Here is a 21,285-nt window from a genome sequence, read left to right as displayed (position 1 = left end):
GTATTCACACATGTATTACGATTTCCGGATAACACAATTATAGCATGAACAATAGACAATTATCATGAACAAGGAAATATAATAATAACCATTTTATTATTGCCTCTAGGGCATATTTCCAACAGGGTTATGGCGTATGGGAGTAAAGAGGACTTGATACTTAATGCTATGGTTGGGTTTCACGACCTTAATGATCCTTAGTAGTTGCGGATGCTTGCTAGGGGTCCAATCATAAGTGCATATGATCCAAGTAGAGAAAGTATGTTAGCTCATGCCTCTCCCTCGTATAAAATTACAAGAATGATTACCGGTACTGGTTATCGATTGCCTAGGGACAAATAACTTTCTTGTTGACAAAAACTCTCTACTAAAACTAACTTAGTTGTGTCTTTATCTAAACAACCCCTAGATTTTATTTACGTGCTTTTTATTATCTTGCAAACCTATCCTATCACACCTACAAAGTACTTCTAGTTTCATACTTGTTCTAGGTAAAGCAAACGTCAAGCGTGCGTAGAGTTGTATCGGTGGTCGATAGAACATGAGGGAATATTTGTTCTACATTTAGCTCCTCATTGGGTTCGACATTCTTACTTATCGAAAGAGGATACAATTGATCCCCTATACTTGTGGGTTATCACTCACCTCGTTCATTGCATGTATATATAATTATCCTCACTATATTATGCAGACTGGATATCATCGAATGCAGAAAAGGACAAATCTATGACCTTGGGTTCATTAGCCCAAATACCGTAAATGAATTTACGGTAAAAGAGAGAGTCAAAGATACTAAGGACAACTTGCTACAATCGTTCCTTCGACATCAAAACAAAGGGAAAATACTCTTTCCTTACAACTTCAAGTGAGTCTTACTGTCTTGTGCATATTCGGTTTCGCTTACTTGAGGTTATAGTAATGTAATTGTTGAGTTATGCGTGCGCAGGGTCCACTTCATTCTGCTAGAGATTAAGCTTGACGGGGGAGTAGTAAATGTTTTAGACTCGAGATGTAAAGATCCCCAAGAGTATGCGGACATAACTGCAATGCTCCAGAAGTAAGTTCAATCATTATCGCACCATATTGGCAACTTTCGTTCGTTTCCTGATATCAAGTAATCATTTTCTTTGCCTGGCAGGGTTTGGAAAAAGTTCACCGGAATGTTTCCGGGTCTATGGAAGGAGCTGTGATATACACACCCCAAAGTAAGTAGTACTAGCTAGTTCCGCGCATCTCTCATTGATTCTAGTTTCATCAATACCATTTATCATGCTTGATTATCAGTATGATTGAACGCTATTTCTTGTAAAGTGCTTGTGGTAGGAAAGCGGGAATAATTTATGTGGATACTACGTTTGCGAGTTCATCCGCCACTCGACCTCTAAGCGGGGCTACTCTGACAAACAATATGAAGTATGTAAACAATATTCACAATATTATTTTATTACCATCAATTGTGTTGAGTTTCATTCATATATATGTATTGACCCCCTTCTTTAAATTAGATGCGGGAGATGCGGGATGAACTCCTACCACATGATCGCATATGAGCAATTCAAGAGGAATTGACGGGATTCTTTCTTGACCATGTCATATATAAAGACGGAGAATGCCATGTGGAAATTGAAGCTAATTTTTGGTAGATGATGTCAGGGATCGTAAGAGATGTTATATTGTATATATGTAGTAGCGTCGGATAGAAATACGAAAACTTTTTGTTCGACCAATCTCAGAGAAAGAGAGGTCACTTCTCTCTGTATATGTTCCTCACGATCTTGTGTAATTTATGGTTCCTTCATTTTCTTACTAGCGTCGAGTTCTCTCCATATGTAGTAGCTAGCATCGACCAAGCACGGAGAAAGAGAGGTCACTTCTCTCTATATGTAGTAGTTATAGCTAACACAATATGAAACCCCTAATTAAACCATCCAAAACCCCTAATAACCCCCCCCCCCCTAGAAAAAATAGAAACCCCAGCGCCTGGGAGCTGCTGACGCATGGCTGCCCTTTAGTCCCGGTTGGTGTTACCAACGGGACTAAAGGTCCTCCTGCCTGGGCGCCCCACAGCGGCCACGTGGACCTTCTTTGGTCCCGATTTGTAAGCCAACCGGGACTAAAGGTTTTGGGCATTAGTTCCGTTTGAATTGTCCCGGTTCCAGAACCGGGACCAGAACCGGGACTAAAGGCCCTCTGGAACCGGGAGTAATGCCATGTTTCCTACTAGTGGGTTGAAAGGGCTCCCTGTCTCAGCCCCCTCGAAGGGTAGAAAGAGTCTAACACTTCACAATTTAATTTAACAACATCTCTAACGGATTGGATGCACAACATTATCCATGAAACCCATTTCTGACAAAACCCATACTTTAACAAACTTCTTCAAGGTACTTCCGTTCCACCCGGTCATATGCTTTTGTTAGATCCAGTTTATATGCACAATGGTTATCCTGTTCATTCTTACTCTATTGAATCTTGTAGAAGCACTCAAAGGCGATAGATGCATTTTCCGAAATCAATCTCCCTGGAATGAAAGCACTTTGGGATTCTGAGATGAGTTCATCCAGGAAAGGTCTGAGTCGATTCACCTGTAAAACTCCTTTTCAATCACTAAGAAAACTATGCTTGCCATGCAGGATCCTTTTCTTTTCGAAAAGGAGGTTGAGACCCTGACCTCTGCATCATTGTGATGCACAATCATTTTTACTAATTATTTATTAGAGTACAAAATGAAAACAAACACGGACGAACCATTACCAGATATGATAAACACCTATGACTAAGTCGACTTCCTCCACAACAACGCCTTTAAGAAGGAATAAACGTCCTCGCGCTATCGTCGCCACATAATGGCGCGAGTTCGTCATTGTTGACCCTGAACAATAAAGGTCGGGACAAGAGTATTCACCCCAAATATGAACTGGTGCTCTAGTCAACATCTTGTAGATGAATCATTCCATAGTAGCAACACCATGGTAGGGCGAAAATGCAGTAGAAGATTGGTGGGATGTCATCCCACCTTAGATCACCACCACGGCTGTCAGGGGGTGCCCATGCCTCGACGAGGAACTAGCCGCTGCTGCTCCACACCAACACGAGTCACGTTAACTGAAGCATCCACCCAATCATCGGAGTCATTTCTCCGGTGTCAGATGCCGACGAGGAACCACCATGTCGCTTCTAATTCGATGGCGCTACGAACCTTCTTGTGTGGCAGCCGATGCTCTAGCAGAAAAACCCCTCTTCACCCAGAGAGCATCCACAGTACCACACACGACCAATGTCTTCATGCCGCAAATACGACAGTGCGATTGCACAAGCGCCGTTGCAAAAATAAAAATCTGGCATTTCTTTCATTCAAAAGCTCCCACACGGTAAGAGTAATGGCGTTGTTCCCATCTTTGGAACCCCATTATTTCCTTTTCTTTAAGCCATCATTGGTGTCACGTCATTGTTCCGGTAAAAATTAGAAACGGCGCGTAAACTACAAGTTTGATGTCAAATTTATTGCAAGACATTTTATAGAACTAAATATTTAACCAGTGTGCCATGTGTGCTTAAGTTTTCTGTATGTTCATGGGAAATCTGCAGTTATGCTAAGCTGGTCTTTTGTGATAATTTGCACATTACACCTACAAATTTGTGTATTTTACTCACAGAGCCTTTCAAGATGGCATATACTCTCTTCGCCCCATAATATAAGAGCATTTTTGACACTATACTAGTGTAATTATGGGATGGAGGGAATACTATATTATAAGCTAAATTATAGGTGGGATTTAAATTAATATATATTGGCCCACTATAAAATCAAAATTAAGCCTTCAGCATTTATGTGTATGTCCAGCTCGAGTTTATTCAAGTTTACAATGTACTCATATATAAGGTTCGTTCATTTACATACTGAGCTCAAGCAATTTATCTACCCGGCCGGCTCGTCGAGACGTCGACAACTCTAGCAATCTTGCACCAAAAAGGACCGATATATGCATAGTAGGGTATCATTCCTAATCTATTTTGCCACTTGGACCCATGTACTTGGTAGAGCACGATCCGTCGACGTCTCTCACGTAACACGTTCTCTGATTTTATTTTACTTTTTTGCGGGAAACGAACTTTTCATTAATCAACCACAATGAGTACATTCAGAATCAACGATGCTTGGGAGTTTCGAAGCCAACACGTTGTGCGCTGCTGTACGAATTTGCCAGGTCGCCAACTAGAAACACACACGTTATCTTTTTTTGTTTCTGGCGTGGTGGTGGTATCCAGCTGACAGGGCAGATGACTTCCTAGTGGCCACGACAGACGGGTCGTCTAACATTACTTATTCCAAGTTTGAGTTGACATCTACCATTGGCAGCTGTTTTTGATCAAGTCAAACAAGTTATATTACCCATTAATAGTATTATGGTGGACAACTTGCCCATGTAGAAAATTCATACATTAAATGAAAATGCCAACTACTCCCTCCATCCATGAATAAGTGTACATATAAATTTTGTCCTAAGTCAAAGTTTTAAAACTTTGACCAACTTTCTAGGGAAAAGCAGCAACATTTATGACACTAAATTAGTATCAATAGATCCGTTTTGAAATGTACTTTCATAATATACCAATTTGATATCATATATGTTAGCACTCTTTTCTATATAATTGGTCAAAATATTACAACTTTGACTTGGACAAAAAGTAGATGTACATTTATTCGTGGACGAAGGGAGTATGCAATAGTTAGCTACATAGATAAAGACAAGGCACAACATAAGAAAAAAGAAGATAAAGACAAGGCATACGGGCAGGACGGGCTTGGAGGGACATAGGTCGTAGCGCTCCTTTACAAGCACTCAAGCTGGAAGTACTCAGTTACAAACAAGTCTGTTGTGGGCACAACCAAACATACAATCCCCCAAAGGCCAGCTCGGAGGAGCCAACAGACGAGCCATGAAGCCTGTGATCCAACTAGTCCAGAGCCTCTTGCTCCCGGAGCTTTGAGAACCCACCACCACTGCTGCAAAGATACAATACATAATGCAAATAAGGTAAAGCTATAAGCCTCCCTCACCCCTAGAGATCCTTCAAACTTGAAATATCATGAGAACAGAAAAACCATACAAAATGAAATGACATGTATCTTAAATCCTATAGAAAAGTGACTTGATTTGATTCATAGGATATGAGTTTTTCCTTTTAATCTAGGCTAATATATTAATTTTTCATAGGGAAAGCAATCATGTAGCGCATGAATTAGCTAGCTTAGCTAGCTAGATTCTCTCCTCCTAATCTTTGGTTGGACTCTGCCCCACAGGCTGTAATGGCAATGCTTGTAAATGATGCAACTATTTTGATGAATGAATGAAGGAGGTTTGAATTCTAAAAAAGCGGATTGTCACTCTCCCAAGAATATGAACTTCGGATTATATCTTCATCCTTGTAACTTGTGGTTATCCCTAACCCTAAGAGCATCTACAGCCGGGCGCCTCAAACGGGCCTCAAACGCCGGGTTGACCGGCACCCCTCATATCCAGCCCAAATATGGGACATACTCCCTCCATTTCTCTTTAGTCTGCATATAACATTTGGTCAAAGTCAAACTTTGTAAAGTTTGACCAACTTTGTAGAAAAAAATATCAGCATCTACAATACTAAAGCTATATGGTATGAAAATTAATTTCATGATGCAATTAACAATATTGATTTCATATTGTGAATCTTGATATTTTTTTCTATAAACTTAGTCAAAGTTAACAAAGTTTGACTTTGACCAAATCTTATATGCAGACTAAAAAGAAACGGCGGGAGTATATGGGGGCGCCCGGACGCATCCATCACGTCGGACCCGTCCCACGCTGGCCCACCCGACCTCACATATATTCCTCCCCATCCGCTCGCCGGATCAAACCCTAGTCACTTCACTCTACTCCCCTCTGCCACCCAAACTCACCTCTGGCGATCTCCGGCCGTCTCTGGCATGGCGGGCAGCGGATCTGACTCCGATCAGTCCGGATCCGTCGACCGCGGTGTCTTCCCACGCGGATTGGAAGAGGCAATGGTCGTACACATTGCACTCTGTCGCTCCCGGGAGGACAGCGTCCGGCCGACAGCAGGATCTGTCCGACGCAACTCCATAGCGTTGGCTCAACGAGTGCTCGGATCCTCTGGGGCTGGATCATCGCGGTCCTGACAGCCTTCAAATCTCTCCTTCCCCATCTCTAGTCAGACGGAGTATGAGTCCCACCGGGACCGAAGTGCCCGCCGTGGGAAGGAGGGGATAAGGGCCGCCGAGGCCCGACTCGCTGCCGACATGGCGGCGGTGGAGGCGGCTGATGCGGCGACCGCAGAGGAGGAAGCCATCCACACCCGCATCATGAAGAAGCTGCAGCGGAGAAACACGCGCGCCCTCATCCGAGAGCAGAATCGGGCGGTCCGTGCCATTGCAGGACTGCCATCGATGGAGGAGAAGGAGGACAACAACGGTGAGGAAAGCTCCTGCGACGAGCAGATCTGGCTCGATCTCTGCCGCGTCTTTGACGGTACTTCCGCGACAAGGACGGCAAGGGCACCAGGAAGGGCAAGGGCAGTTGTGGATGATCTTCTCCAACATAGCCAAACATGACGATGGCATGTTAGTGATGTAGTGTAGCCGGACGATGTGTGTAATGCGTCGACGTAGTTGCATGAGTTTCTATGAATTTGAGGTATGATAATTGAGGTGTCTGGTTGTGAGAAGGCAAATTTGAGGCTTGACCGGTCAATATCCGTGGACGCGCCCGAGCGCGTCCGCGTGCGTTCAGGGGTCGGATTTGCCCAGTCTGACTGTAGATGCTGTAACTTTACTTGTTACTCGCTTGGTTGTTTGCCTTGTGTAGCTTGCTAGTTTGTAATAACTCGTTATATATGGTGTGTCACTTAGTTGCATTTGTAGAGAATATAAATTCCACGTCTACCGCTAAAATCAACTAAGAATATATTTAAACTTGTAGTCGTCTATTCAACCTCCCGTCCCCCTCTAGTCGACATATCATATATGTTTGAACCTTCTGGGTTTAAAAACATATCAAAAATATTCAATAATTTTTAAATGTTGACAGAATATAGAATTAAATTTATCAATTTAAATATTTTTTGTGTATTAGAAAGAAATAAAAAAAGAAACAAGAAAATTAAAAAAACATAGAAATCAATGAAATAAGGAAAATAAATAAAGCGGTGAAACTAACTACATTACGAAGTTAAGAATAACATTTTACTACTATCATGTGCAATGAGTATAGAATAGGATATTCCAACAACATGCATCGTTAAATGGCTCAAAACATTCGTGGAAGCTATGTCTCGCTTGTTGCGAGACGTAGGAGCGCTGCCCGAAATCACTAATTGAAGAGCACTCCTTTCAAATACTCCCTCCATACCAGAATATATGGTGTATTGATTTCCGTGCAAGTTAAACTTCTGTATGCTGAACTAAGATTATAGAATAAAATATCTACATCTACAATACAAAATAAATAAAATATGAAAATATTTTTCATGGTGGATCTAATGATACCAATTTGTACTGTAGATATTGATATTTTTTCCCTAAAAACTTGGTCAGACTTGCACAACTTTGACTTTTGAAAAAACTAGTACACCTTATATTTTAGAATGGAGTGAGTATCACTTTTCTCCTCCCCGGATTATGACAAGTGGCACAGTGCATGTGCGCCACTTGTCGCAACCCAGGAATTTTCCCTTTTTTCGTAGATCGGTTTATTCAAAACATTTTATCTCTTAAACCATGCGTCCAAATCTAAAAACAAACTCACCGTTGGATTCCTTGCGTCCAAACCTTCAAAACTAGATCCCAGGTTGATAGGTTTTGACGAATTCTTATTTCATGGGAAAAACCGGACAAAAAGACCGGACGAAGAACCGAATTGAGAGCATGTTTTTTTCCTTTCCGAAAGCCATTTTCGAGAGGCACGGTCGTGCCTCTCGCGGAAGCAAATCCGTGCCTCTCGCAAAAGCTAATTGTGCCTCTTGGGGAAGGAAATAAAAAGAAAACACGTTTTTTTCGTTTTCAAGAGGCATGACCATGCCTCTCGCGGAAGCAAAACCATGCCTCTCGCAGAAGCCAAACCGTGCTTCTCATGGAAGGAACAAAATAAAGAGAAAACCATGCCTCTCACGGCCGTGCCTCTCGTCGAAGTAAAACTGTCTCTCACGGAAGGAAAAAAAAGAAAGAGAAAACACGTTTTTTTTCATTTGTGAGAGGCACGGCTGTGCCTCTCACGTAAGCAAAACCGTGCCTCTCATGAAAGGAAAAATAATAATGTGTTTTTTCGTTCCGAGAGGCACGGTCATGCCTCTCACGGAAGGGGAAAAAAAATGAGAAAATACGTTTTTTTTCGTTTCTGAGAGGCACGGCCATGCCTCTCGCGGAAGTAAAGGAAAACGCATTTTGTAACGCAAAAAATGTATTCAATTTTTTTTTAAAGCTAAGAAAGACCGGTGGAAAACCGAACCCCCAAAAAAATCTTAAAAACAGAAAATGCGTGCGAAAAAATAAGATAAGAAAATCCGAAGGTAGCGCCCAGAACTTGCCACATGGCGCGCATTCAGCCCACCCCAAGTGACCCTTCGGGAGGCTCTCGAATGAGCGCTCCTCAATTAGTTACTCCCAGCGCTGGCTGCACGACCTCTTTAGTGGGCCAGCCCGTTAAGTCGGTTTTGGGAAGCTTCTTTTGCCCCGTTTGGATCGGTTTTTAGAACTTTACATGCATTTGTTTTTCTTTTTACCACTTCACTTTGTTTCTCTATCGGTTTGCTATGAGTTTTTTTTCATTTTCCTTTTTCTTGTTAGCTTTTTTCTATTTGCTTTTCTCTTTGCAAATACGTGCCTACTTTTTCAACCAAGTTATACATTTTTTTATATACGTGGAATATATTTTAATACATATTTGCACATTTTTCAAATACATGACGAAAAATTGTATATACATAACTGAATCTTTTTTAAAATACATGCTATACAATTTTTCAGAAACATGTTGAACATTTATTTGACCGTTATCAAGCCTTTTCTTTCTGAATCGCTTCAATTTTTGCATTGTATAAGCATTTTTTAAATGTCACGAATATATTGTCTAGACGTGTGAACATTTTTTTAATATATATACTTGTTTTTTAAATGGTATGATTTTCAAAAGTTATGCAAATACCTTTTACATTTCATAAACATTTTTTAAATGTTACTAGCATTTTGTTTGAATGTCACAAGTATTTTATTTTAGATTACTCGGACAAAATTTACACATTGTTAACATTTTTAAAATTCTCAGTGAACCTTTTTAAAATTTATAATTAAATTAAGTGTTGGAATATATGCATTTAGAGCATTTAAAAACAATAAACAAAGGGGAAAAAAGGAAAACAAAAAAGTAAAGGACCCTCCTAACTGGCAAATGTTTGATAGGGGAGGTGGCGGATTCAATGGCAGTTTTAGTTGTGATGAAGTGAGGAGAGGTAGCATTTTCTTCAGAAGACATGGCAGTTTCTCCCCGCGAAGGCAATTTTCGTCTAAAAATTGTCGTCGTTTGATCTCTGTTTACATGTAAAACTACCAGCAAAGATGGTTCGCTTGCCACCCCCTTATAGCGAATGTTCGTCAGGTACAAGTACCAAAAGTAAAACAAAAACAAGAGGTAAAAGATGAAAAAGGCTACTTAGCCGGCCCAATGGTAACAACCTGAGGCGCCCCTGAGGCAATACCTCCTTCGGTCATGCTATAAGTGAGGCAAAACAGTGGGACCGAAATCACTAATTAAGGAGTACTCGTTGCAAAAAACACTTCATCTTCCCAGGTCGCGACAAGTGGCGCACATGCAGCGCGTCACTTGTTGCAACCTGAGAGTTTTTCTTTTTTTTCGTAGATCCGTTTATTCAAAATGATTTATCTCTTAAACCGTGCGTCCAAATTTTAAACCGTTTTCACCGTTGGATTCCTCGCGTCGAGATCTTCAAAACTAGATCCCATGTTGATAGGTTTTGACGAACTTTTTTCTTCACAAAAAACCGAACGAAAAAACCGAACTGGGAGCACGGGTTTTTTCCCTTTTCGAAAGAGGCACGCACATGCCTTTTGCGAAATCACAACCGTGCCTCTCGTGGAAGCAAAACCGTGACTCTCGTGGAAGGAAAAAAACAGAAAATGCGTTTTTTTTTCCTGTTTCGGAGAGGCACGGCCGTAACTCTCGCGAAAACACAACCGTGCCTTTCGCGGAAGCAAAACCGTGACTCTCGTGGAAGGAAAAAAACAGAAAATGCATTTTTTTTTCCTGTTTCGGAGAGGCACGGCCGTAACTCTCGCGAAAGCACAACCGTGCCTTTCGCGGAAGCAAAACCGTGACTCTCGCAAAAGAAAGAAAAATCAGAAAACGCGTATTTTTTTCCCTTTCCGAGAGGCACGGCCGTGACTCTCGCGAAAGCACAACCGTGCCTCTCGTAGAAGCAAAACCGTGACTCTCACGAAAGAAAAAAAAAAACAGAAAACGCGTTTTGTTTTTCCCTTTCCGAGAGGCCCAGCCGTGACTCTTACGGAAGCAAAACCGTGACTCTCGCGAAAAAAAAGAACGCATTTTTTTTTCGTTTCCGAAAGGCACGGCCATGACTCTCGCTAAAGCACAACCGTGTCTCTCGCGAAAGGAAAAAAACGCGTTTTTTCGCGCAAAATAAAATTTTGAATTTTTTTTATCAAAAAGCTAAGGAAGACTGGGGGGAAACCAAAACTTCAATAAAACCGAAAAAAACTTTTAAAAAGCCAAAAACGCGTGCGAAAAAATAAAAACAAAATCTGGAGGAAGCATCCAGAGCGCGACACGTGGCGAATGGCTGAGAGCGCGCCAAGTGGCGCTGATCGTTACGAGGCTCCCGAAGGAGCGCTCGTTAACTAGTTGCTGCCCACTGGGACCGGCTATGTATCACCAGTTGCGAGGCCAAAGGAGGTCCTGCCTCAAGGGCACCCTCCGGTCCATAATACTGGGCCAGCTCAAGTAGCTGCATGAAGGTTAGTTGTTTTTCTTTTGTTAGTATTTTCAAAAGAAATATTCTATAATATTATAGATACATATATTCCAAAAAATATTTTAAATTTTAAAAATCATATATTTGTAAAATTAATGCAGTGTAAAAAAATTAATAAATTGAACAAATGTTCGTGGAATATAAGCAAGTTTGTGTAATTCAAAAAATATTTTGGATCATTCAAAAAATGTACATATAAAACCGATAAAAACAACAGAGAAGAAAACTTCGAGCCACAGACGTTATAGTACTGGGCCGGTCAACTACCTCATGCCCAGAGGCGAGAGCGAGTTACGTCTCGGTACTGGCAATTTATAGCTCTAGCGCAAAGAGTTTTTTTTTCATGGTAATATGTGTCTTATTCATATCATAAAGATCAAAGTACAAGTCACGTAAGAACCGACTTGACAAAACTGAAAAGATAACAGAACATCTCTCAGTTCGACCCAAACGCCCATCACCTGCCTTCGGCACCACGACAGTAGCCACCGAAGAAAAGAATGATGGCTCACCTCCTCATCCGAACTCGACACGGCTCCATCGCTGATATACAGCTTTGCAGACCTTCAAGGTGGCTCATCAAAAGTGAAACCCTCACCGTTGAACGAATCGGACCGTGGCAACACCCCGGACACGCCATCGAACTCCAGATCTAGCACCCCACTGTGGCTAAGACACCGCAGGAGGAAACCATACCTGACATCCACGAACCATGAACCCAGCACACGTTCCGTCTTCCAGATGTCGTCGATGCAAACCACAATCTGCATCCGCTCCGGGACTACCTCCCAAGCTCCGCGCCGACGCTGGAGCAAACGCCGTCGCAACGGCAGAGCCCGAGGACACATGTCCACCACGAGGATGCCGCCGCCGCCACGCCATCCTTACTTGAACAGACTGGTTTCCAAATCCATCCCCAAACATATGACCGATGGCCTCGTCAGGGAAGGATCTGAAGAATCTTTATTCAGCGTCGTCATCGTCGCCACCAAAGCAAAGACGATGAACAACATAAAAACTTAAACTACGACTTAGAAAACACGATCCACGCGCGTGGATCCGGTGAGACCCCCTAACCACCGATGACCGAGGTCGCCGGCGGAGGGAAGCCGTCGAAGGACGGCGCTGGAAGATTTGCCTCTCCTGGTGGTGGCTAGGGTTCCTGTCGCCAGGGAAAAGAGGAAAACTGTTTCCTAGCCTTTCGCGATGCCCCTAGCGCAAAGAGTTGTCGCACGACATTAGCATAGACATAGTACATGTTGTATTCTTTTTCCTACAAAAGACAGCGCTCGCTAAGGCATAGGCACATTACAGTATCATAGGTCTTGACTTTCGTGTTGGATAATTAGGCAATTTGTTTTGCGGGGGATAATTGGGCAATTTCATGATTAATGCTAGAATATAAATCATGATTAAACCAACAATTAGCAAGTAAATGTGGAACATACTAGATGCAGTAAAGAACATGAACAATAGCAATACACATGCAACAACACCATAAATAGAGATTGGGTCAGATCATGGCGCAAGTACTGGTCGTTTGAAGTTGAAGTAGCCGAGGCGATGTTGTCGACGACGATGTTGGTAAAAAAAAAGATCAAAGCAGATGTCGTTGGAGGTGACAGTACGCAGCGCTGCCTGACTTCCAAAGACATTCGCCCATCTGCGAGACCGGCCAGACGAGACGAACACATGAGGTATTCTCTTTCTACACTAAGAGGAGTGAAAAAACTCAAAAGTCCCTTTCTACACCCGAGCTCAAATAAGCTCAGGATGAACTATAACTCAAAAAATATTTAAAAAAATCTAAAAAAGTTATGGGAAACTTTGATAAATGTTTTTAAGTGTTTGCAAAATTTCATCACGAAATCACATTTGTGAAAGTTGTGGCAAAAAAATTGATAAAGTTTTTTGCCACGACTTCCAGAAATATGATTTCATGATGAAACTTTGCAAGCTCTTAGAACATTTGTCAAAATTTGCCATAAAAAAATCAGTTTTTTATATTTTTTTGATTTTACTGTTCGCTCAAGCTCATTTGAGCTCGGGTGCAAAAACTTCATATACTCCACTATATAAAGTGATCTCAGACCACCTTCACTATTAATATCAGAAAAAATTACACTTCAACTTACCATTTATTTATGGGTCTTTGAGTTTTTTTTTGTATTTATGTACTGAGCGTCTGAGCCAAATCCAAATATAGTTTATCTGCCAGATAAAAACAAGTTTGTAGTAACAGGTGTCGTTGAGCTCCTAGTTTTTCTTTTTTTGCGAGTACAACGAACACCAGAAATAATAAAAATTACATCCAGATCATAGACCACCTAGCGACGACTACAAACACTGAAGCGAGCCGAAGGTGCGCCGCCATCATCGCCACTTCATCGTTGGAGTCGGGCACAACTTATTATAGTAGGCAGTCAGAAAGTCGTCGTGCTAAGACCTAATAGAACCACAACACCTGAACAGCAACCGTCGCCGATAAAGAATAATGTAGGTCGGAAGAATTCAACCCAAAAATACACGAACGTAGACGAACAACGACGAGATCCGAGCAAATCCATCAAAGATAGATCCGCCGGAGACACACCTCCACACGCCCATCAACTTGACTGATGGTGTCAGACTAGAATGGAAGGCACAAGCGAAAAACAAGCTGAACGAGTGATCAGGTGCTTCGACCTTCCAACATTTCGTTCAGTGTCGTGCCATGAATTCGGGTGGTTGCACACTTGCATTGCCATCGATAGTTGAGATGCAGAGTCGCGAAAGTCGTCGGCTACAGCTCGAAAGGAGGAGAAGCGATCTCTTTTCAAAGCATGATCCCTCCGATTCATATTTAGTACAAAGACAATAATAAGCAAGTATATTAATTGCCGCGTTCCTTACTCTCCTCTGAAGATTATAAACAAGAAATATTTACTGCAGACGAAGAGAAGTAAACAAGCTTTGCTGATCCTCTACAAGTAACACAAGAATACAGGGCCTCCATTAGAGATAGAGAGTACAAGAGATACACATGTTACATGGGGAAAAAACAATCGAAATCACGGAATGTAGCACGGCGGATGCATGGTTGATCAGACGGCGCGCGTTACACCTGTTCGTGTCCATTAGGAGGCGTGTGCGGTCCATAGCCATGAGCAGGAGGAGGAGAAGCCGGGGGAAACTGCTGGTTCGGCGCGTGCGCTCCGTAGCCATGAGCGGGAGGAGGGTGCTGCTGGTTCGGCGCGTGCGCCCCGTAGCCTTGCGCCGGAGGAGGTGGGAACTGCTGCTGGTGGTGGTGGTGGTTGGGTGCGTAGCCTTGTGCCGGAGGAGGTGGGTAGTGCGGGTTGGGCGCCTGGCCGTATGGAGGAGAAGCGGCAGGAGGGAACTGCACGTTCGGCGCTTGGCCGTACCCCTGCTGTCCCTGAGGCGGCGGCGAGTACTGCGGGTAGCTAGGCGGCGCCTGCCCGTACCCTTGCCCCTGCGGAGAAGCCTGCTGCGGGAACTGCGGCTGCCCCATCGCGATCCCGGCGCCGCCCGCCGGCGTCTGCTCGCCTGCCTTGGGCGCGGCGGCGGCGGCGGCGGCGGCGGTAGGCTGCTTGCGGAGCATGACGTAGGAGGTGAGCCCGAGGGCCGTGGCGACGAGCGTGAGCACGGCGCCGCCGGCGAAGATGCCGTCCTTAAGGACGTAGCAATACCCGTACACTGACGAGTACCGCGTCCCGGTGGAGTTCCACGCAGCGCCCTCCGCCAGCAGCCCGAACGCGATCATCGCCGAAATCCTGCACCAGCATGCACGTTTTTAGTCAGTACTGCTCAGGTGGTCCGGCCAGCGAGCGCTTGCTGATTTGTTCATCGATGGATCACTCGCCATGAGAAGACGGCGCAGACGACGCCGATGATCCGGTTGGTCTCGGAGGGGATGGCGCGGGACCTGCAGCAGCCGCAGCAGCCGCCGACGACCGCGAAGACGATCTGGGCTACGACCAGGAAGATTACGGCGCACACCCCGAGCCCGAGCGCCGGGTTCTGGGGATACAGGCACAGCCCTCCACCCACATACAAGTCCGAAATCTGCGACAGAGACAGATTGTATATCAACACGGAGCAGGACGAACACACAGATACACCAAGAATTAATCCAAGTACGCAAGGACAGATGGAGCTAGCTAGCTTACGGTGAGCTTCGTGCCTTCGGCTGAGAACCCCAGGATGGCACTCAGCACCCCGAGGGAGCCGACGACCGAGCACATGATGATCGTCCTCTGATCCATTTTTCCCGGCCACCTTTCTCGAACGAATCTCGACTTCTTTTTGTGTTGTAGTCGACTGGCGTACACCCGCGTTTATATATAGAAGAGCTCGGGCATGCGTACATGGTGACCGCCCCGACGTGGTTCGATTGGTGCAGGCCTATGTCACCACGGAGGGGGAGACTTCTGCGGCGACCACCATCACTATGTTCTGGCCATGTTCCGCGTAATTCCTCCACGATTGATTAATCCATTTCATCGTTAGAGCAACTCTGTATCTGCAGATTCCCTTGAACGGCAGCCTCAAGACAGTTTTGAACCCGCGCGCACTGCATATAATTTCTTTTTGGAGGTTACAAATGCGGTGTGCAAAGTCAAATTCCACAAACTTGAACATTTACAAAATATTTACGGTTTAGCTACAGGTCAGTCAGCTGATTTTCAAATTCGAGGTCAATCGATTTTTTAACGAAGGAAGGAGAAGGAAGGGCATCGCCGGAGAGAAGGAAGGGACTCGCCATCATCACCCGTTATCTATCTTAGGGTTCAGAGTGGGAGCGGTGGTGGGGCTTCGCTGGAGAAAGAAACTCGATGCGGGGGAGGGGGGGGGGGGCTAGACGGATAGCGGGGGGCGGCAGAAGACCGGCGGCGGCGGGGGGGGGGGGGGGGGGTGGTTCAGGGGAGGGCGGGGCGGCGAGGCAGCGGCGGGAGGAAGGAAATGTGCCGGAGGTTGAAGAAAGGTTGTCTATTGTTGATTTCGCATCGGACGTTTCACAAAATCGACTGACCCCCAAAAAATAAATCAGCTGACTGATGTCTAGCCACGCCCATTTTTTACCCCTATTTCTTCTATGTATGTGCACATAAACACTATACTAACTTCAATTTCGCATCGATATAGTTCAGTTTTTTTTTACTTTTGAACATTAAAATCCAATGGCTTTTAAAATCAACTACTTCAAATTAAAATGAAGGATGAAGTATGAATATAACAAGCCATGGACAGGGGTACGAGGGAGCATCTCTCTCTCGAAATCCATCTAGGGTTAGGCCGCAGCCACCCTCTTCCTGCCACCGTAGGATCACCGCCGGGCAAAGCCCGGGTTGGGGGAGGATGGCGGCGGTGGGGCATCCCTCCGCCACAGTTCTAGGGGTGGCTGTGGCGGTTCTCATGCGGGCATCTGGGTGGTGACGTCGGCGGCGTTGGCTCGTGGTGGAGGGTGGCTCATCTTCGGTGACTCCGGCCGGTGTGACGGCTGCCTCACCCAGTCCGTCGGCGGCTGGAAGCTGCAACATTCGTGACGGCATCCTGAGGAGTCAGATCTGGCCCATCGGGTGTGTTGACGATGAGGTCGGTGGTTCCTGCGTGGTGGTGGCGCACTCACCGCTCACGAAGTGTTTGCGCCGGTTGGGTTGTAGGGCGGCGGTGCTTGCGGGTCTTCCCACATACGTTTGGTAGTATGGGGGTGCACATGAAAATTTCCTCTGGGCGAAAGTCGACGGCGCAACATCTGCGAACATTGCTTTCCTCGGGGGGGGGGGGGGGGGGGGTCATCATGGAGCTCTTCGACCTCCTTAGCTCTCGGGTCACATCTTCGAGTCAAGGCCTAGACCTTGCCGTGCAAGGTCAAACGACGACATCGATCTCGCGTCGCTTTCCCTCCTGAGGGTGTCATCTTGAAGTTTGTGTTACCCCGAGTGCTTTCCCGAGACTGGATTTGCCCGACATCATTGTAGGGGAGCGTGCTACGCAACAAAAAATGTATGCAATGCGATCACACCCAGGAACACTATGGAGATGACGATAACGATCAAACTCACCGACGGTGCAGGGTAGCGGAAGCAGTGACGAGTCGGTGCAGCTTAATGATCTCGTCGATTCTGCAGCTAGGTTACACCTCCCAGCCACGAGAATTGTTCTCCGAGACATCCAGATAAAATTGTCACTACAAATAAAATTGTCATGCTATGCAGTGAAGTTGCCACTTTGAGAGCTTCGGCAAGGCCGAATGGGCCGTGGCCCGCCCAATATTTTGACATTTGTACACTATTTTATTTTACTCCTAGGCCTTTGAACATCAGCCGGCCTGCCCAACAATGGGCCTCAAGCACCGCCACTGGAAGTTGTCACACATATTTTCAGGAATATGTCTAAGAAAAAACATATTTTCAGGAATTGTTATGCTACATCAGAGGGGAATGTCACTTTTTCAAAGTGCTCAAAAAAAGGTTAATGGATTCGACGTTTGCCTCGTTCACTCAGGAGGGAGGATGAAGCGAATGGTGCCCTCATGCAGACTGATGACGTCACCGCGTTGAGATTCGCGCGTGAAATCAGACACACGATAGAGCATTCGTCGCAGAAACCATTCTGAATATGATGGCAAACCAAGCATTAGTTTTAGCGTTGCTGACCGCGGTCGTGAAACCGTCTTTTCAACATGACTTGAGATCTAAACTTAAAACACGATGGCACAGCAAGCATTAGTTTTAGCGTTGCTGACTCTCTGAAGAGTATAGGAGAGATCTCAATTGCAAACGTAAAGCAGCAAACAAGCATGACTGATCCTCTAAAAGTAAGTGAAGAATATAGGGCCTCCGGTGAGGTCGAGCGAGACACACGTTACATTCACAAAAACGATAGAAATCACGGAGTATAGCACGATCGAGATGCATGGTTTGATCAAACGGCGCGCGTTACACCTGTTCGTCTCCTTTAGGGGGAGGGTACTGCCCGTAGCCTCGTCCAGGAGGCGGGGGTAGCTGCTGCTGCTGCTGCTGGTTGGGTGCGTGCGCTCCATAGCCTTGTCCTTGTGCCGGAGGAGGCGCGTAGTGAGGGTTCGGCGCTTGGCCGTACCCCTGCCCCTGGGGCGGCGGAGAGTGCTGCGGGTAGTTGGGTGGCGCCTGCCCCTGGGGAGGCTGCTGCGGGAACTGCGGCTGCCCCGTCGTCGTCCCGGCGGCGCCCGGCGGCATCTGCTCGCCTTCCTTGGGCGCGGCGGCGGCAGTGGCCGGCTGCCCGCGGAGCATGACGTAGGAGGTGAGCCCGAGGGCCGTGGCGACCAGCGTGAGCACGGCGCCGCCGGCGAAGATGCCGTCCTTGAGGACGTAGCACAGCCCGAACGGTGACGGCTCCCGCGTCCCGGTGGTGTTCCACGCCGCGCCCGTCACCAGCAGCGCGAACGCGATTATCGCCATGATCCTGCATGCATGCACGTTTTAGTCAGTAAGTAATGGCCCGGCTAGCGAGCGCTTGCTGATTTATCCATGGAGGATCGACCACTCACCATGAGAAGACGGCGCAGACGACGCCGATGATCCGGTTGGTCTCGGAGGGGATGGCGCGGGACCTGCAGCAGCCGCAGCAGCCGCCGACGACCGCGAAGGCGATCTGGGCTACCACCAGGAAGATGACCGCGCACACCCCCAGCCCGAGCGCGGGGTTCTGCGGGTACAGGCACAGCCCTCCACCCACGTACAAGTCCGAAACCTGCAAGATATGCATCAACAGAGTAAGACGTGTACATGTACATGTACAACGCGCGCGCACGTACCACAGTTCACAGACACATGCACACGACAGTACGCGAGGAGAGATGAAAGGACTGAGTGCGGTAGCTTACGGTGAGCTTCGTGCCCTCGGCTGAGAACCCCAGGACGGCACTGAGCACCCCGAGAGAGCCGACGACGGAGCACACGATGATCATCTTCTGATCCATTTTCATGGCCACTGCGCTCGATGGAATCTTCGACCTCTTTTGGGTTGTGGTCGACTGGCGTGCACCCGTGGCTTATATAGAGGGAGCCCGGGCTGGGCGTGCATACATGGTCACCGGCGCTGACGCGCGTAGTTCGGTTGGTGCAAGCCTGTCAAGGAAGGGCAAAACTTCTACGACGATCGCCATCAACTACGTTCTGCCCAAGTTCCGCGTAATTCCTCCGTCATTACGTTTTTTTACGTGGGCGTAATCAAGAAAGTTAATGTCCTCAGGAAGTTGACATGGTAGACAACTTCGCCTTCACGACTTGTATCCATGGTTCTGCCGGCGCGGTAAGTAGTTCATCGGTCTTTTTGTTCTATACAAGTGATAGAGAATTTGCGTCCGATTTGTTCCACACTGCGTCCACAGCGATGGATCTCTAGCATGCTAATTCCGTACGGTGCGGCCGAAATGTCTCTTGGTTTTATCGTACCACCATCCACGAGTGGGCCATCCAGACACTGGGGACCAATGGGTTTTGGCCCCCGACGACTTTTGACCCCACAAATGGCCAGTCGATCCTTTTGTTCTGTCTTGTAATGGCGTGCCGTGCTCGTTTTGGTTCCTGCGCTCCCATTCGACCGGGGTTTGCCTAAGTCTCAATTGACTTCAATTTTGTTTTAAGTCGACTTAGCAAGTCCTTTTGTCTCTTGGTCTTTATTGTTTTTCCACGATTACTAGATCTCGTTTCTAGCCGTGAATGGTTATGGTAGTCTTCAAAACATAGTATGGAGATGATGTTTACAGATTTGCCTCTCCCGTATTGTTGGTTCGATGTAATTTTCAAGCTCCGACGGACGACGTACAATCGAAGGAGAGAGAAGTCCAACATGATTCTCCATGTATTATTATTATTTTTCTCAACCATTTTGTATATTGTTATCTTTAAATTGTATTGATTAAATGTTTTCCTTGATAATTATCATAGATGTCTTTTTTCAAACAAAAAATGTTTGAAGCGTTTCATGACGAAGCATTCAGTAGTTTTCTTGCAGATGATGTATTCTTGGCAAGTTTTTGCTACACCTACGGTTGTTAACATCTGGTTGGAGGGTCGTAGGCTTACAATTACAACAAGATGAGGTGTTAACATCTAGTTGGAGGGTCATAGGCTTACAATTCAAGATGAGGTGTTAACATCTGGTTCGAGGGGAGGGGCCCACAAAAAAATCCGGGGGAGGGGGGGGGAGCTTAGTGAGAGGTCGTGAAGGGGAAGTCCGTATGAGGTTGCCCGTAAGTACGTAATTTTCAATTCTTGACTACAACGTGCTTCATGATCTTTCTTTACTCCCTTTTCGGTTGGATAGTTAATGGGGTTCTTTACAACCTTTGAGATGACCATAGAAGAAGGTTGAGACACTAAGGGTGTGGCTAGAGTATGACTTCTAAAGGCCTTAGTGTAAATTTTCATATTTTGGCTCGAGCGCTCCCCTAGGGTTCCTCCTCCCTCTTCCTCGTTCCCCCCGCCGCCGTCGGCCGTGCGCGTCCCGCCCCACCTCCCTCTCCCCCTCCCCCCTCCTCCGCCTCCCCGTCCGCTCGCTCGCCCCCCCCCCCAGCGTCGGGCGGACCCCTGCTTCCTCCTCTCCTCTGCCCCCCTTCCCGTCCCACTCCCCCCCCCCCCGCCGCCGCCGGTGGGCTCTTTCCCCGCGCGCTCATGGGGAGGCGCGGGGGTCTCCCGATGGCGGCGGTGCAGCTCGGCGGCGGGTTTCCCGCGGGCTTCGGGGTCCTCGGTGCAGCGGCGCGGCCATTGGCCGCGGGGCGGCGTGGCAGTGCTGGTGGCTGGTGGCCGGCGGCGCCCGCACGGCCCAGATCTGGGCCCTTTCGGGCTCCATCTGGGCTAGGGCGGGTCGGCGGCTCGGTGCGTGGCGACGCTGCTCCCTGGTGTTGGTGGCGAGAAGGCGGTGGTCTGCGGGCGGTGGCGGCTTCGTCGGCCGGCGAGCTGCAGCGCGACGTCAGGGGCTGTCCGGACCCTTTGGATCCGGGCAGGCATCGGCGCTTGGTAGGCCCCTTGTTCGTGCGTCCGGTCGGCTCCACGGCGGCGGTGGTGGATGTCCCCTCACGTCGGATGTGTTGCGGATGCCCCCGAGCCCACTATCTCTTCTCCCATCCTCCAGGTCTCGTGTCGGTGGCCTCAGGGAGACGGTGAAGTTGGTTCGGCGACTGTGGTGGCACATGTTGGTGGGCGGCGTGTTGGGCGGTGCGCTATGGATCGTCTGGGGTGGTGGTGG

At 46.8% G+C, this 21,285-nt stretch overlaps 2 protein-coding genes across 2 annotated transcripts; both read right to left on the bottom strand.

The window, feature by feature from the left end:
- Window positions 1-13,994: 13,994 nt before the first annotated feature.
- LOC120961818 (uncharacterized) lies at window positions 13,995-15,502 on the bottom strand. The gene is made up of 3 exons (XM_020336147.3): window positions 15,225-15,502; window positions 14,918-15,120; window positions 13,995-14,828 (listed from the first exon to the last, which is right to left on the bottom strand). Exons 1-3 carry the CDS (start codon window positions 15,318-15,320, stop codon window positions 14,156-14,158), a joined length of 972 nt encoding a protein of 323 aa, XP_020191736.1. The 5' UTR covers window positions 15,321-15,502; the 3' UTR covers window positions 13,995-14,155.
- A 2,305-nt stretch (window positions 15,503-17,807) lies between these two features.
- LOC109777525 (protein DESIGUAL 2) lies at window positions 17,808-19,106 on the bottom strand. The gene is made up of 3 exons (XM_020336146.3): window positions 18,920-19,106; window positions 18,584-18,786; window positions 17,808-18,498 (listed from the first exon to the last, which is right to left on the bottom strand). The coding sequence occupies exons 1-3, from the start codon at window positions 19,019-19,021 to the stop codon at window positions 17,997-17,999; spliced, it is 807 nt and encodes a 268-aa protein (XP_020191735.2). The 5' UTR covers window positions 19,022-19,106; the 3' UTR covers window positions 17,808-17,996.
- Window positions 19,107-21,285: the final 2,179 nt, after the last annotated feature.

This window comes from Aegilops tauschii, chromosome 1 (genome assembly GCF_002575655.3).
Source record: "Aegilops tauschii subsp. strangulata cultivar AL8/78 chromosome 1, Aet v6.0, whole genome shotgun sequence".
Lineage (NCBI taxonomy): Eukaryota > Viridiplantae > Streptophyta > Magnoliopsida > Poales > Poaceae > Aegilops > Aegilops tauschii.
This window is presented reverse-complemented; position numbering and strand designations above follow the sequence as displayed.